This window comes from Glossina fuscipes, unplaced genomic scaffold (assembly GCF_014805625.2).
Source record: "Glossina fuscipes isolate IAEA_lab_2018 unplaced genomic scaffold, Yale_Gfus_2 2, whole genome shotgun sequence".
Lineage (NCBI taxonomy): Eukaryota > Metazoa > Arthropoda > Insecta > Diptera > Glossinidae > Glossina > Glossina fuscipes.
Genome location: NW_023998416.1, coordinates 3,344,211 through 3,362,105, shown reverse-complemented (window position 1 = coordinate 3,362,105; position 17,895 = coordinate 3,344,211). Strand labels below are relative to the sequence as shown.

The 17,895-nt window shown below is 31.8% G+C and overlaps 1 protein-coding gene across 2 annotated transcripts in view; it reads left to right on the top strand.

Moving 5' to 3' along the window:
- The first annotated feature begins 6,560 nt into the window (after nucleotides 1-6,560).
- Nucleotides 6,561-17,895, top strand: part of LOC119633899 (zinc transporter 2) — a 69,319-nt gene continuing 57,984 nt past the window's right edge. For both annotated transcript variants that reach the window (XR_005246908.1, XM_038027714.1), the window contains exons 1-2: nucleotides 6,561-6,718; nucleotides 17,656-17,834. Coding sequence is in view for 1 of the 2 variants with exons in the window: in XM_038027714.1 (XP_037883642.1) it covers nucleotides 6,687-6,718; nucleotides 17,656-17,834 (211 nt within the window). In the remaining variant the exon portion in view is untranslated. The remainder of the gene's footprint in view (nucleotides 6,719-17,655; nucleotides 17,835-17,895) is intronic.

The window sequence follows — 17,895 nt, the reverse complement described above, 5'->3', positions numbered from 1 at the left end:
TACTCTTACTACAATTTTTATCACCGTTGAATGCAGAATATTTTTTTTATAAATAATGTATAAAAATTTACCCAATACATATTACCTACCTTTCATTGCTTCTTAGAGCTAAAACGTCATAAAATCGTAACATCTTTTTCACTGTTCCGCCATCGTAGACGAAACACAAGTTTTTCGCCATTTTATAGTCATATTTTAAGAGACTTATTGTATGCATACGTTACGTATGTAATGAAATTTTTTGGAACTTGAAAATTTCTATTTATGGGGGTAAAGTAATTTTATTTTGCTTTTTTAATAAAATCGCCAAAATCGAAAAAAATGGAGACAAGAAATTCGACATAAAAAATCCTTTGATGATTAGAAATGCACAGCTAAGAAATGGTTGTGATTTGTTAACATGCACGCCCACTATTCAAAAGAAACTGAACCTATCTTAATAAAACACCGACAATTTTTCGATATTTTCGTCTATAACTTTCGATTATATATTATATAACCCACATATTCTCTAAGATTCCCTTCATGTTGAGTTCAAAACTGTTCAAAATTAACGATAAAATTTTAATTCAAATTTTCTTCCGATTTACCTTAACGCACATTAGCTTATTCCCCATCTGATTACAAATAAAGTGTGGACTTATTATACCGGTCGGGATTATTCTGAATCAAACATGCAAGTGGATGCAGCAAGCATTCAATTAGCAGATTTTCTGAAATATCTACACATGAACGCAAGCAATAGACAAAAATATGAAAAAATTAGTGTTTTTTCGAAGGTTGTTTCAATTTTTCATTTATCGTAACCATATTTTTAACATTGGATTTCTAGTCGGTTAGGTAATGTTTGTGTAAAATTTGAGCTTCTTACCTTTATTTTTACGACTGTGACAGCTTGAGAAAAATAGGGAATCAAAAGTGAGTCCTTTTGTTAGAAATAGGTATATGTGATTGCTATCTCGAAGACTAGACCAGGTAAAAAAAAAAAAATACTTATAGATGTTTAAAGGTTTTTTTATACAAGTAAAAATCACTAGCAAATTTTGGACCAGTACCTGCGATATAATCAGCTTTTAAAGATCGAAAATTAGTTCTATTATTAAATCATTTTAATGGCTTTTGTCGCTATGGATACTTCGATGGGTTCGATAAATCACGTCCCAACTTTAGATAGTATCGTAAGATATGTTAGTCCACGAAAGCCACTTTAATAAAAAAATTTATGGTTTTTTTAAATCATTTGAAAAAGCTCTCTTAAAATTAATTTTTTTTTATACTTATCAGAAAAATATTGAATAATGAATCATTAAGAGGCTTTATCTGCGGAAAAGAATGGGAAAATGGGAACTCTGTCCAAGCAAGCTTTTCTTCAAATACATTTACCGTTTGCAACTGTTAAGTCGTTTTTGAAATTTGTAAATTTTCCTACCTATAGCAAGGTTATTAACCACAAACCAAAATAGCGTTCGTCCTCACTATTTTAGAAAAGTTAATTGCATAGTTGGCAGCATAGTTGGCACGCTTTTACACCGAACTCGATTGTAGCGATTTTGGATATTGACTGATTAAAGCTGAGAACACACACACACACACACACATAGCATATTCGCCCGTTGTCAAAACTAATCACGATTATTTTGACGTTGACCTCCAGAATCTTTTTGTCTTTTGCAAAATTTACTATGAAGCTTGCGGACACCAATGATGGACAACATTTAACGAAGAAGTGACAAAAGTGCTTTGAGTTATGCATGTGGCAATGCTTAGCATGCATACTACCATTTTCGTAAAATTGTATTTATTTTTGGCAAAAACAGAGGAAATTTTGCATCGTAAGATACCTGTGCCTTTGCCAACGACCTCCCACTTGATTTAATTTGAATGAAAAGCAATATTGTATATGATTCCATACGAAGAGGTTTAAAATTTCAAGGCTATATGGCAGCAGAATTGATTTTGAAATTTTCTTCATATCTTCTGTTAGCACTGAATGACGAAAAAATAGGATAATGCATAAAAATCTCAAAGGAATTTCGCAAGCGCTTAAAATGACTGATAAAGGTTTCTGGGGTATGCAAGCATGAATCTGTGTACGTACTATACAATTGTAATAAACTTGATGTCACTTGATTAATTTGATTGGAGTATGAGTTTATATTATGCCGAAACATGGTGAATGTATCTAAATTATTTTCTAACATCTGGTCATCAAGCTTCGAAGTGATGTGTGGATCAATGGGCCAATTTGCTTAAGTTTAAAAAAAAAGTTGCAGACCCACTATACCAATTTGACGAATTTAACTTATCTACAGTTCTCTCCATTAATTAAGATCCACCCAATGGTTCTCTTTATAAATTAAGTTCTACCCAATGGTTCTCTCCATAAATTAAATTCTACCCAATAGTTCTCTCAATAAATTAAGTTCTATAGACTTGCATGAGTAAGTTTGCTAGGTTATGTCTTGAAGGTATAGGCGTCAAAAAATTCGATGAGTATTTTCTTAAATTTTTGTCTGTGAACAGAATCATGTGAATTCATTCAATGCAAAGTTATTTCTGAATCTGATCAGAAAATTGCTGCTTCAATACTGTTTAGTTCCAATGTGGACCAAAATTTTGCCGGTAACTGTCTTGCATAGAGTTTAAGTCGAGATAACGACGACTTCTTTATTAGAGCTGCTCGTGCTTACAAACCGGTGAACTGATGTGGTGAGTTAACTTTGCAAGACCATATCTTTTCTATATTGATGGGAAATAAATCATCTTAGTCAAATTCCATTGGTCATGAATTTTGAAGTACAATTTTTGTCGTTATAGTTATTGCATCCACAAGACGCAATGTATCGAATAGTTTTGATGAAATTGGAAGATGTCGCGTTTAGTGGTCTTTACGTTTGGCACCAAACCTTGAAATTGAAAATGGAACGTATCCGTTGTAGGTACGCATTGCTCATCTTACGCGTTGGTAAATTGTTGATCATTAAGAACTTATCCGAATGAATAAAATTTTGATAAGTTGTATATATATATATGTACATATATATAATATATAATTTGAAAACCATTTGGGATGAGATGGATTACTTTTCTACAATGATGAGGTTTATCGCATTTTTCTATTTGTCAATGCATTTTTGGGGTGTCAGCTGTCATTGCATTTATATGAAGACGAAATCGTAAATGATGGAATTCCATCATGTGTACTTAAATCTTGCGTTGTCGAGTTGTGTGGTGTGATCTCTAAGATTTTTAACATATCCTTGTATTCAGGTGTTTTCCCTTCATGTTGGAAAAGTAGTTTCCTTATTCCTATCCACAAGAGTGGAAGTAGACAATTTGTTGAGAACTACAGAGGCATAGCCAAGTTGAGTGTCTTGCCCAAGTTGTTCGAGCGTATTGTGACTCAGCATTTGGCCTTTGCCATTAATTCGTATATTTCTCCGCACCAGCACGGCTTACGGAAAGGGCGATCTACAGTCACCAACTTGTTAGAGTTTACCTGTCATGTTTTCAAGGCTTTTTCTAGCGGCTCTCGCACAGATGTTATTTACACTGATTTAAGCAAAGCATTTGATATGGTTAACCATAGACTACTTATCTTTAAACTCCAAGCCTCTGGTTTCCTACCCTACTTAGTGAAATGGATAAGCTCTTATCTGCACAATAGATCCTTCAGGGTTTTGTTTAACTCCATTACCTTGGATGAATTCCCCGTTACGTCTGGCGTACGTCAAGGAAGTCACTTAGGTCCCATATTATTTAGTTTATACATTAACGATCTCCCATCGCTGGTTAATTTCAGCCAGATCTTAATGTATGCTGATGATGTGAAACTGTTTTCTTCCTTCTCTGTTGAATCGCAATCACATCAGCTTCAAGGTGATTTGGATAATTTTGTTGCATGGTGCTCTTTGAATCTCCTGAAATTACATCTGAGTAAATGTAAGAAGCTTTCATTCTCAAGAAGAAAGTCATATATTACTCAGTATTTCATAGATTCGCATAAGTTGGAGGACGTCGATTCGATTACATATTTAGGCGTTCTATTTGACCATAGGTTACGTTTTAACTTGCATATTGAGGTCTCGATTAGCAAAGCTAGGTCAGCGCTTGGTTTTATAAGAAGGTGGTCCAAAGAGCTTGATGATCCCTACATTACGAAAAGGCTGTACATGTGTTTGGGTAGACTCATACTCGAGTATGCCTCAGTTGTGTGGTCTCCTTCATATAGGTGCTACGTAGATTCAATTGAATTTATACAAAAGCAATTCTTGCTGTTTGCCCTTAGAAATTTGGGTTGGGATCCGATTGCCTCTCTTCCTCCGTATGAAAATAGGTTGCTTCTGCTGTCCCTAACGTGTCTTGAGAAACGTAGATTTGTTGTTGGCGTTTCCTTTCTAATTAAAGTAATAAATGGTGCTATTGACTCGCCTTCATTACTTGGTGAAATAAGCTTTAATGTCCCTAACCGCTTCTCTAGGCACTTTATCTTGGTTAAGCTTAATCAGTGTAAATTTAATTATGAGCTGTTCAATCCGCTCAGAGTCGTTTGCAAGAACTTAAATGACGTCTACCACTTATTCTCGTTATCGGACTCTTTAAAGTCCATTAAAGCAACATTGCTTAATACGCGTTACGTTTCGCTTAAAAAGTCGTTACGTTTCGAAAGTGAATTATTGTCAATTTATTATCGGTTGCCAGGCTTACGCATGTTTGCGATGGCTTAGGGGTTCATTTGCAATTTGGTTCTGTACCGGTTGTAAGTGTGCTCCTATGCTGATAGTGTACATGCTTTTTTTTCTTTTTTCTTTTTCTTTTTTTTTTCTTCTTATTTGTTTTATTATGCTTATACTCAATTTTATTGTTAATTAATATTAGTTTTGCATTAAGAGCCTATTGAACTCGACTGTTATTTGTTTAGTTCAACTAAACAAATAACATACACACAAGTCTCCTGGAACAATAGGATCAACAATTAATATTTCGCTTCAATGAAGCGACATAAGATGTTTTAGGGGAAGCATCGAAAACGAATTCTGAATTTCGTAGTAGTGGGACAGTGTTGGTTGTCTAATGGTGGGCCATGGATAACTATAATGTTTTTGCTTGTTTATTTTACTACTTTCTAAATTTTACATTTTTTCTTGTACGTATCAAGTAAGTCAAATATTTATTTAGAGTTTGTACTGTAAAATTACAAAATAGATTAAACTTAGCGAGAGTTGTGAATATTTTATTGTATTTATTTTAGTAGTAACGTGGAAGCACGAATATTACGAAATGTAGAAATTTTATCATTACGTATATATAACATAGGCGTGTAAGAAAGGTTGGTCGGAATCATTTTTAGGCAAATTCTTTAATTAACTTACTTTTTTGCTTCTTTTACTAATTATTTAAGTTATTTAATTATTGTCAGGGCTCTCATGCAAGGTCAAGGTTTATGTGAATCTATCTAAACTTCTAAAACACATATTATTCGTACAGAGGGATAGTGGTAAGCTAATGACAAATATATGTAAAAGTTATGAAATTTTCAATTTATGGTTTTAATGTTTTTTAAATGTTTACGACGAAGTAAATATATTCTCGCAATAGCGTTAATGAATATATTGTATATTCTTGTTATTTGGTCTTCAGCAGCCTCATCATCTTTATTAGTCACAGAAACGAAAGCAGAAACAACCATCTCAGAGAAAGATAAGAAAGTTTGTTGTTTTACGATAAAGGCGAGTGCGTGTGAAGTCTAACTTCGATAATGTGCAGTAACTGTCGATTTACACTACACCGATGATTTCTGTCCAATGTGAATTCACATAGTACAGTGGAAATAATGCGAAGGTCATGAAATTATTTAATTAAAGTAGTTAAAGTTGCTTTAAAATCTTTTCAAAAACTTGGAATTTATGTAAGAAGGAGAAAAGTAACATTATTTTGCCCGATATCATTGACATAACTAATGCTATAGTAAATTTTATATAAGTAAAGTTTTATTGTCTTCGCGCCTTGACTTGTACAAAATGATCCTTCTATGCTTGTATCTGCATTATTCGTTACTTTATTTAACTTTCTTATCATATGTATTGCTTGCTCTTCTTTCCACTAGTTCTTGAAATGCTTAAGCATATGTTTTCTATATCGTATATGAAGTTCATTATACGCGTCTGTCTTCATTTCTCTTTAAAATATTGCGGGAAGCTCATCACACTCTATATATTACTATACTGTATAAATCTCAAGTGATTAGCGTTGTTTTCGCTTACGACTTTGGTGTCGTGTTAAAATCATATATAAATAAAAATTTTCAAATTACATTAAGAAAAAAAAAAAAAAAAAAAAAACGAAGAAATAAAATCATAAATTTAAGTTAAATAGATAAAAACGTGTTTTCAACACTTGCTTTTTCTTGCCTCTGATATAAAAAGACATTTACTCTGCTTTCTTGTCCGACGATAAGTAAAAACAAAAATGAAATAATAATAATAATAATGCAAAATATTGAAATATTTTTGTGAGAAAAAAGTAAAAATACGTTTATTTTCTATATATATATGAAAAAAAAGTGTTTTAAAAAAGTGCAAGATTATTACAAATTATTTAAGTAATTTAAGGCAAAAAAGACACACGATTTTTCTCGATTGTAAAAGCCTGTGAATTTTGTATAATTTCTAGTTTTGCACGATAACATGTCGAAACAAGAGGATACGCCAATTATAGTGTAAGTAAAAGAGAAGAAAAGAAAAAAATAAAAATAAGAAAAGTGTGCTTGATGTCAAGCTTATGAATGCCTACAAACATCTCTCTGCTCTGATCATCTCTTCCCAATTATCATTTACAATCGAATCGAAATTTAATTAATATCGCGTTCAACGAAAAAATCTTGAAAATATCTTGACATTTGCAAGAGTCAAACTGTCCTTCAACTCTTAAAATATATTTAACTAAATGAGAGCAAATGTTTCTCAAACATGCCTTAGAGATTGATAGGTAAAAAAATATGCCGTTAGTAATGCACATAATCCCTTATATTAGTATATTTAGTATTTATAAGGAAATTTGACACCTGCCATGTGCTTGAAAGCCTAAAGCGGCTTAAAAAATTTTTATATATATCTAATTCTGCATATTTCTAATGCTAATCCATTCGTATATTTATAGCCATTGAGAGAAGATGTACTAATTTCATCATTCCGTTGGTAAAACATAGACATTTGCATAGAAAATCTAATAAAGAACAAATCAAATCAAACTCCATTTGCAATGTGTGCTAATGCCCCGAAAATATGCAGTAGAGACAAAAATGTGAGTAGAGAAAAATCGGAGAATATAATGCAAGCGTGTTAGCCCAGAGCATTTGTTCTCGCTTGATAGCTGCTAGGATTGATATCTCCGTCTGTTTATGATCCGATTAAATAATGAAGAATCCTTCTTCTAATAAAGAGATCTTCAATAAGCCTTTCGAACTTTTTGTTGTAAATTGATTAAGTGTCGTCTGAGATATATGCGCCAACCATTGAGGTTAGATATTAGTTTCCGCTGCACGAAGAAGCGAAGCACATATTACATCTTTCATATGGGGTATTTGATTGTGATCTTCAGATGCTATAAAGTGTACTAACCTTCGCCCATTCATCAGTGAGCGGTAGCGTCATATCAAATCTGTCGAACCTTAACTCATAATATTAGAGATCCTATTAAGCATATATATATTCTTGGGCATTCTAAGCAGAGATTGCATAAGGTTTACTAACTCTTGAATAAGATTCCGAGTTCATTTAATCAGGGACGTAAACTTTACATTTTTTGTTAATCAAGTTCAAAAGAGATGTAATCCCCGCGAAATTAATAATTCAAAAATGGGCATTATCGAAATAGCAGATATCAGCTTATCATTGAATGTAGTTTCAATGCAAGCACAGTCTCGCTTAGCACATGCAGGCAGTTAATGCAACTAACAAAAATTATTTAGGACTTTTGAAGTGATAGATATCAGAATTTAGCTCCTAGATAAATATGACGTCACTAATTGCGTTTTTTCTTCAATAATTTTCAATGCAATCATAGGTACCCGAAATTCGTCTATTATTCGCGTTCTATTATCACTTCTTTTTTGCTTAACATTATTTTTGTTGTATATGTTTATGCAATGAATTTTGACTCTTTAAAGTGAATATTATTTTTTGCTATTTTCTTTTTTTTTTTGTAATATCTGTAATCATGATGATTATTAGAGTTTCGACTCTAGTTTCTTTGATGTAATTATTATCACATGGTCAGACATGTACGAACATTAAGATAAAGAATGTATTTTAATATTATTTTTAGTCTTAAGTAGTCTTCTTTTTGTTGTTGTTCGAAATATCTTTGATAAAGTTGGGTGAAAGATAGTCGACTTTTGTTGCTACTATGCTAAGTTCTTTCTCACTTAATATAATAAACACTTAATTTTGCCCTATATATGCATATATTAACACTTAGTCCTTTTTTCTTTTTCTATGAAAAATTTATCTTATAATAAATAATAAATATTAATATAATGCAAGTTAGCCATGCATAAAGACTTAAGCTAATTTTTAATTAAAATCATCTGAAAAATTCAAAAAAAAAAAAAAAAAAAAGAAAAAGTGATGATGGAGTAACTTATTCAACTGGCATTTGCAAACACTAAAAGTTGACGAAAAGCATTCATTAAAATACAACGCCAGATAGATAGAAAAAAATATGTATATAAAAAGCAAAATTAGAAATGAAAGTGTGTACAAAAGTGACTGCACTAATGACGTGACGATAGTCAGTTACAGTAGCAAATTTTTGTATATTTTAATTCGGCCCTTTAAGCCGTTGAATGTAAAGAGACTTTTCCTTTTTTGTTGCTTCAAGCTTTTTTCGGGTGATGAATATTTGCTGGTCGGGGTACTTGCCAGTTGCAGTTTGTGGTAAGCTCATCAAATAAGCTGTTAAAACGTTTTGTATGTATGTATGTATGTACGTTACACTAAATAGAGTGAGAGACATACTGAGATGAAGGGAAAAATATTTTGAACTGTTCGTTAAGAATAACGCTAAACTTCTTAACACTATCTCGTGATGGTTGCTTCTGTTTTGATTAATGCAAAGTTTAAATTAGTTTTTCTCACATTTTTCGACGCGTACCCAAACAAACTTGCAACACACAAAGCAAGAAAAAAGGAGACAACAACAAGTTCACTGTCGTGTGACAAAGAAAAATTAAGGAAAAATTTTCTTGAAAATTTTCAACACAACTTCACCAAAAGGACGTATAGGCCGAAAACTATGGCAAACGAAAAGCAAAAAAAAAAAACAAAAAAAAAAAACATAAATCTCAAGCAATAGAACTTTTGCTGAAATGTTTATAAAGACGAAAATCTCTCCAAATTACTGTCATTGCTGTAGGAAATGGCAACGCTATCGTGAAAAACTGTAACGCCCAAATGTATGCTAATTAAAATTAAAGTAAAACTTTTATCATTTAACAAAGAAGGTGTCGGCGCGGAGAGAGAGAGGCATGTTCCGATGAAATGCGGAAAAAGCCTGAAAGTTTTATTTCTTATTTCACTTAAGTTTAACTTGAGAGTTTCACATTAACAAACACCAACACGATGGCAAGCGCGTGATATTCTTATAAGGATAAAGCTTAACATGGAAGAACCCTATTTAAATAAACCATGCATACGTACATACATCCGTTGCTAGAAATGCTCAGCAATTTTCGTTTGCCAAGCATTCGAGCTATTACTGAAAAACTGTACGATACGTCATTCAATTTCTCAGAGGCTGCAGAAGACGATGATGGTAAAAAATCACGTACTATGCGAAAGTATGGCACGACATATACAATAATTGACAATAGCAATAGCAACTGTGACAAAGATGAAAAATTCATTCCTTTTCAAAACTTTTAAGCGCTTTTGATTGACATAATCCCATATTCAAAGGATTTGATAGAAAACAAAAACAAAAAAAAAAAAGAATTATTAAGAAAGAATAAAAATAGAAAGCTAAGGTGATATACCAGCGATAGGTAAGAAAGCCAGCAAAGTGTTGAAAAATTTTATCATCAATAAATACAATACACATAAACTAAGAATATTGATTGCATCGTAGGAGAAATTGATAAAGAAGAACAGACAAATAGAGGAGTAGAGAAATTTATTTTCATCTTAAATATACTGAAATTTATAACATTTATATTATTAAGCAAAAAAAAAAAAAAAAAATAATAATATTCATATAGTAAATCCTTTGTTGTCAAAAATTTTTAAAGTAATTAAATGTATTTCAAGACTAAAGCATATACTTGGTATCTAAGCTCGTATTCTTTAAATTGTGCGACAGCAACGCTTCATGGCATGATGCGTATGAAAGCATTGCACAATATAAAATCAGCAGTAAAATTAGCACTTATCGGGAGCGCTCAGCAGGCTTAATTTGTAAAGGCACATGGATTAGTTCCTTGAAATTATACAAACAACACGAAATCATCGGTCAACCTCATAAATCAGTGCTGATCGAAAGGCAACTATAATGCAAAGTGAGAAGAGTGCCACAGTGAAATTACATAATTACAATATTGAAGTGTAAACGCGTTATGCGCGATTCTGTAGACGTTCATGTGGTAGACTTTGGATTTTAATCCAAAAGGGATGAGAAACGTTAAAGATTGAAAAGATTAAATATTAATAAACTCATAGACAATTTTGAGATTTCACTTAACATAACCAGGGCGTGAAAGTGCACATGAGCCTTTTATTTTAAATGTGAAGCAAGCCCGTGTTTTGCATTTCAATAAATTGAAAAACATTGCTAAGTACATATGGACATACTTTTTACATTTTTTGGTATTAGATAACATAAGTTTATTATCCAATAGCAACAAACAAATAAAAGTTTTTTTTATATCTGAAAAAAATTTGAATCAATTTTATGTAACTATTTACGTACTTGATGAGAATACTATAAGAATCATAGGAGATATGGAAGTAATTGGTATTTGGAATTTTCATTCCTACCACTCGAAAATTGCTATCGTTTGCTAAGAGCGAATGTGTACCGACAGTATAAATTTGTGATCGGCAATATTTATTTCATAGTCGTTGGACCGAAGAACTTCCATTCGTATTAAGATTGGCTTTATGGTTCTTTTTTGTTCTATGCATATATCACTGTAAGCTATAATGCGCTTTTGGGCTTTCATTTTCTGTAAGTAGTTTAAAATACTGCTTCTTCCGAACCACTGTAGAAGCCTTCATTCAATGCATACGTATCCTGCTTATAATATGCAATTGATGTTGTTAGCTGAGGTTAAGGCAGTGCTTGACGTATATCGAAGACTTCCACCGCTTTTAAAATAAATGTATTTACAATGCAGTTAATAGTTAAAATATTGAAAACAAACACTTACAATATATATAGTTTCATATATATATAGTTTTATATGTTTCTTTCATTAGCCTGTCATTTTGTTACTCCCATGTATAGTAGTTTTGTCTCACGAAATGTATATTCACATCGGGAAGCTATTATCTGCCAAATGTCAGGGAATCTAAATCTTTCTCATTATAAATTGTTTACAAATAAAAAGATCATTTTAAGTCTTATTTGCAGTTACCATTATGTCTTTTTTTTAATAAATTTATAAATTTCTAATCCTCAGTTACCATGCGTTCACAATAAGATAACCTTTAGATAGTGCATACAAATAGTTTGCCTAAAAGGAACCACAAAATTTCGTATCGTATATTTATTTGTTTCTTTAAGTTATCATATTTATCATAATATTTATTGTATTATACAACCCCTTTATCCATATGTGAATAATGTTAATCTTATAAAATCAGCTGCCTATCATCTTTACAATGAGATAAAAATTAGGAAGAGAGAACTAACAGTCGTATTGTGCCTTGTTAGTTCCGTTCGAGAGAAGTTATTCGCAGTTCTTTCCTCCTGTCGTTTTCCGAAATTAAGAACAAGTAAACATATTTTAGTCGGCCGTTAAATACTCTACATCATTCGATAATACAAATTTTTATTTATTTTCGTGTTAAATTACCATATATTTTTTTTTTAAAAACAACGCCTTAAGTGCGGCTTTATATGGCAGCGAACCGGAAACGTAAACTCATATTATCCAGATTTTACACATTCTACTTTTTCGACAAAGATTTTACTTATTTTCCTTGTGAAGTATTAAAAATTGAAGTTTCGCCAATAGTAAGGATCCTTACAAAGAGTGTGGTTCGAAAAATACACCTGCCACGTTAAAACTTGTTATACCCAGCATCGAAATCTAAAGGGTATATGCAAGCAATGCGCTGAACGAAATTTTAGATACCCCCTGACCAGCATGTCCATCTGTTCGTCTGTTGTAAACATTCTGCTGGCCGCAAAAATGAAGTTATTGATTTCAAATTTGGCAGAAATATTGTAAGTTTGTCCACGCACGTTGGTATTGGGAAAGAGCCAAATCGGTTGAAGGACAAGAGCGCCACGTAAGCTTAGAGCACCTCTGTTGTTCAAAAGGACTAAAAAATTGAGTTTTTGCTCATAACTCAAAAAACAATAGCAGATAAATCTATAAAAAATGGAATGTATATTCTATGGGCAATGCTTTAGTACCTCTACAAAAATGAAAAAAGTTGATAGCCCCCACCCAATATGGTAGTGATGTCTTTATAACAAGCAAGGTTCGAAAACCAAATAGAATTGGTACCTCAATTCTAGGCCAGTTTCGAATTCGAATGCATCTAAGCATGTCCGTTTATCGGTCAGTCAGTCCACCCAACTGTATATGTTGTAAACATTCTGTCGTTCGAAAATATAAAGACATCGCCTATAGATTTGCTAAGAGTTTTAGAATGAACTCGGTCCAACGACACGGATACAACGCTCACACGCCTTGGCAGCGAAAAGTTGAAACACATTTGCTTTCCGCGTTCTTTGCTCGTTACTCATAAAGTACAACACCTGCGGCGTATAAATTTTATTCTGAAAATAGGAATAATCAGCCACGACCATCCAGTATTATAAAGTGTGAAAATATAGTGCTCTTCCTCTGTTAGGATAAATGCCACGTGCACAAGAGATTCGTTCACAATCGAACATAGTTTTCTTACTTATTACAGTTAATTTGTATGTCAGATTGACCAGTATTGACCAGTTTGTATCACAAAATGATAAAAAATACAGTTGTTTGTTCACTTTTCGTAGGAACGATTGCAAATAAGTAGGGTCAAAAAAATAGCCCAGCCGATGAAAATATTTCACAATAATTTAGATTGTCGAAAATATTACCAATCCGTGACTCTAGAAATTCTAAAAGTTGCAAACATTTTGCATAAAACAACTTTTGCCACATAACACATTACAAGCAGAATGGTTATCCTCAGGCCCAAATAGGTCAGGGAAAACATCTCAAAACCTAGCGACCTATACGATGAATACAATCACAGACATTAGTCGGTTAAAAAATGTAGGGAGGCAAACGTATAGGTAGAAAGATAAATTGATTCAAGAAATAACTTTGAGTCAATTGTTATAATGAAAGATGGGCCGATTTTAAATACTCTATCACATACATCTGCACAAGCTCAATATGCCTTATAGCACAAGCACTGTAGTACAACTGAGGAAAATGACATAAAGAATTGTGTTGTTTCTTACTCCGTTGCGACTTTCGATTGATGTTCTTTTCAGCTTGATTCTGGCCGCACGTCTGTCTGACATAGGGTATATTGTACTCCAACTGGACGTTGAGATTTATCCATACATTTTAGGAGAATATCCATTGAAACTTTTGAAGCAAAAAACCAAAACAATATTTTGAACAAAGTATAAATAATTGTGTTCCATTTCCTATATTTAAAAAAGAAAAAAAAAAAAAGACGTGACAAGCCCACAAAAAAGTATGTACTGTCTATGTATGTATAGAGAGATTTAAGTGAAAATTTGTATCATAACAAGTTTACGAAAGAGTATATATTTTCCCAACTTACTCTCTTTGTCAAGTCACTTTTGGTTTCAATTAAATAAAGCTTTTAATCTACTGGCGGCAATCTAAAGATTGGCTAACCTACTCTTTCGTTCAATTCGTCGAAGCATCGGCGTGTAAGTAAATTTAATTTTCGCTTCCAATTTACGCAGTTATAGATGCAAACATTTAATAGACATCAATGAAGAGATAATAAGTGACTTACGCCGTTATTACATGACAAGCAGCAACGTGTAACGTTCACAAATAAAAAAAAAATAAATAAAATGATTTGTGCAGTTTGTATGACAACTCGCTTAGCATTTTATTATTAAAGAAATTTTCTAGTTCGAAACTGTTTCATAGCAAATAGGTTAAAACCATTTTATAATTCATTCATTTGAAGTCAATTTACGAACGAAAGAAACGAGATCAAGAACATCGAATATATTTGTTTATCCCTCCACTATAATCACAGTTGACATAAATTTTAGCGAAAAGTAGGTCGATTTCTATTAATTCATTTTTTTTTTAAACCGATTAAAGTTTGCGCCAGAGTTGAGTTAAACATAATTAGGTGTGGTTCGGTTGTTGAGAAGTTTTAATTTAATATAGTTTGTATTCTTGCTCTAATAATGATAAGATTTGATTATTTTACAAGATAATAGTAGTTTATATTTAATACCTTTTACTCTATCTATACTATAAATATATCCGATCATGTGTTATATGCGATATAATTTTGCAAATTCTTTTTTCTTTCTCATTAGGTAGACACAAAAGAAATCAAAAAATTTACTCATAAACCCATGCAATAACCAATAAGTTAAACTAACAAGTCAACCGAATAGATATTCATTCAGCAAGTTAGAATGCCATTCAGTCAGTGAACGCGACACTTTTGTTTGGTTGATTGGTTGCTGGGTTGACTATTTTGTGTTAGTCGTTTCACTTTAGTTTGTCAATTGACAGTATTGACGGTTTTATGGCAAAATTTGAGACCATGCCGTCCTTTCATTATTCTAATGTTAATGGTGATGCTGTTGATGACGATGATGATGCCCTGGCAGAACGTCATTGCATTGTTGGATAAATAACAGCGTAGTCTGTGCACAGAGTTAAATTTGTATGATAATAATGAGGATTATTGGAAAAGTACTATGACTTGCTTGCTTATAAATCTCAGAGGATATTTAACTAAATTACTTGAAAAAACAAAAAAATGTCAATGCATAAAAATCGTAAGATTTTAAGTCAAATCAACCTAAAAATAGATTTTAAAAAATTTGTTTCATTCAGCCTTTAACGTGAGCAGAGCCTTTTCAGTTTTCTATTGCCTATTTTCAAAGCGATATAATCAATCGTTCACTTTGTATATAATTGTGCTGATGCTGTGGGTTATTTAAAAAACAAGCAAAAAATGTAAATAAAACTTATGATGTCGAAATCATTGCATACTTTTTGAGCTCACAAAATAAGCAGAATTTAAAGCATGTTTATTGTGGTGGCTTTGCGGCAATTACGGTATATTTTGGTCCTTCTAATTGCAATCACTCAAATGTATAATCGATAGTAATACATCTAAATTCATGGTTTTGTATTTGTTATTTACTTTTTTCTTCAAGAATTTGTGGTTCTGTGCTATTCCGCTACCATAGCTTTCTTTTAAGAAAACAAGGCGTTAAACTGTTTTTTTTTTTTTTTTTTTTTTTTTCTAACAGCAATTTAGTTGCACAATTTCCGCCACTTATGCAAAAACTTCAACTCTTTGCGTTGAGGAGGAAAAATAAAAAAACAAAAACGAACTAAAAACGAATTCGCTTTTATATAGAATTTGGTTAGTTAGTTATATGGTTTTTTGTGTATTTGCAGGTAAAAGCTTATTGCTTCTACTGGCGCAACTACCATACAGTTTTACTTAGCAGAAAGCAGTGCGTTCTAGCACTTTATATATTTGGCATTTGTAATGTGCCAATTTCATTTAGCAATTGCTAGTGAAAATAGTTTGTTAAAAACAAACCGTTTGTTACGCTAAAAGTAATAAACGGCAAAAAAACTTTTTCTGTTTTATTGTTTTTCTAATCAAAACAAATGCTTTAAATTTGTACTATAATTCATAATTGTTGGATATATTAAATTTCTTATTCATTTGGTAATGATGCGAATTTTACTTTTATATTTGCATATCAGTTCGCTCATCTACGAACATTTTCTTCTGTGCATCTCGAAATTTCTCATCTAGTACACAGAGAAAATGTTGAATCTGGATAAAATCTAGCAATTGCACAAGTGAAAATAGTGTGCCCAATATGACGTTACAGATACTCTCGCTTCCCACATGAAATTGGTAAAGTAATTCGCGAACTTGATATGGTTTGACATTTCTCTCTGTTTTTTTTTTTTTAATTTATAACTGTTTTGCAGTTAGTATGAAAGTCCATCTTCCTCCTTGGTCGTTTTGTCGTAATTATATGATTTCGATCTTTTTATTGCGAGAAGATCGATATTTGATTTTTGCTTCTTATACTGAAAACATGAGTCAAATATTTATTACCTTGGAACTCGTTTTTCAAAAAAACAAAGAAACAAAGAAGGAAACAAGTAAGGGATATCAAAATATTCGACTTAAACCAACTTTTTTTCTCTTTTGAAGGGAATTTACAAAGCATGTTTTTTTAATTGCCTTTATTTTTACGCTAAAGTGAATCGAGAAACAAAATTTATAAAATTGATTAAACTCTAACGTTTTGCATTAGTTTTTAAAAATTTTCAATTATTCATTTGTAAAAAGTATGCTATTATTTTAGTTTATAACAAAGGCGTTAAAATAGGCAATAATTTTTGTACTCACAACCAGAGAATTTGAAAAAAACTAACATTTTTTCGTTTGTAACCCCCAAAAATATGCATCGATTATCGTTTAAATTATGCCTAAGCACTGCAAAAAGAGTTATGTTTTTTATTGTGCCAAATTTCTCTAACGTTTAGAAAGCATATATATATATGCTTCAAAAAATATGCGACAAGCGCAAAATGTATCTTAATTGCTACGTTAAAATCCGAAAATTTCTGTTAAAAAATAAAAGTTTGCCTAATTAGAATTTTTGTACGATGTTTGAAAACCAGCTGATTGCCTTTTACAGACGCCGAGCTTAGAAATGATGGCAGTTATGAAAAGCGTTCTTTAAGTACCGATCATTTGCTTTTTGTTCTTATATTCCGCTCAAAAGCTGCGCAATTTGTCGAATGTCTATAACGAATTAAATTACGTAATGAAGACTCTACAAAGTGTGACAGTTCTGCATCAGCGTGAATAGTGAAACTGATTTTGCCGTGTCTGCCTTATTTTTTGAAATTTGTCTAGCTAAATAAACGATACAGAAAACGATATGTAGATCAGGTGAAAAAAAATGTTTTGATCGTTGATTTTCTAAACGAAAGTGCTATATAAAGTTTTAGTTCAAAAAACAAATGGGTTATGATGGTATGCATATGATGCATATGATCGATTGCGAGTGAATTTTTTTGTTTATCTTTTGTTAGTAAATATTATAAAAATTGCTCCAAGCTGAATATAATCTGCTTTAGTACTCACTCTACTTAGAGCTATTCTTCTTATTATTTTACATAAATTGTACAGAAATTTCTTGGACAAATTTTCTTTATAGAGATTTTAAGCAACGCCAATTAGGTGGAGTTGCAAATTACGGTTCGGCAGGTAATTTGGAAAGTCCTGGTTCCCCGGCAAGCTCTTCTAGTGATCATAACATTAATAACAATCATCCATCACATTTAGTGGAAAAAAAATCATCAGTTTTCTGTTTACATGGGCAACGTAAAATAGAAGGTAAGTGCTCTTATAAATATTTAATACACTTTAATTATCGTTTAATTAAGAAATTATATAT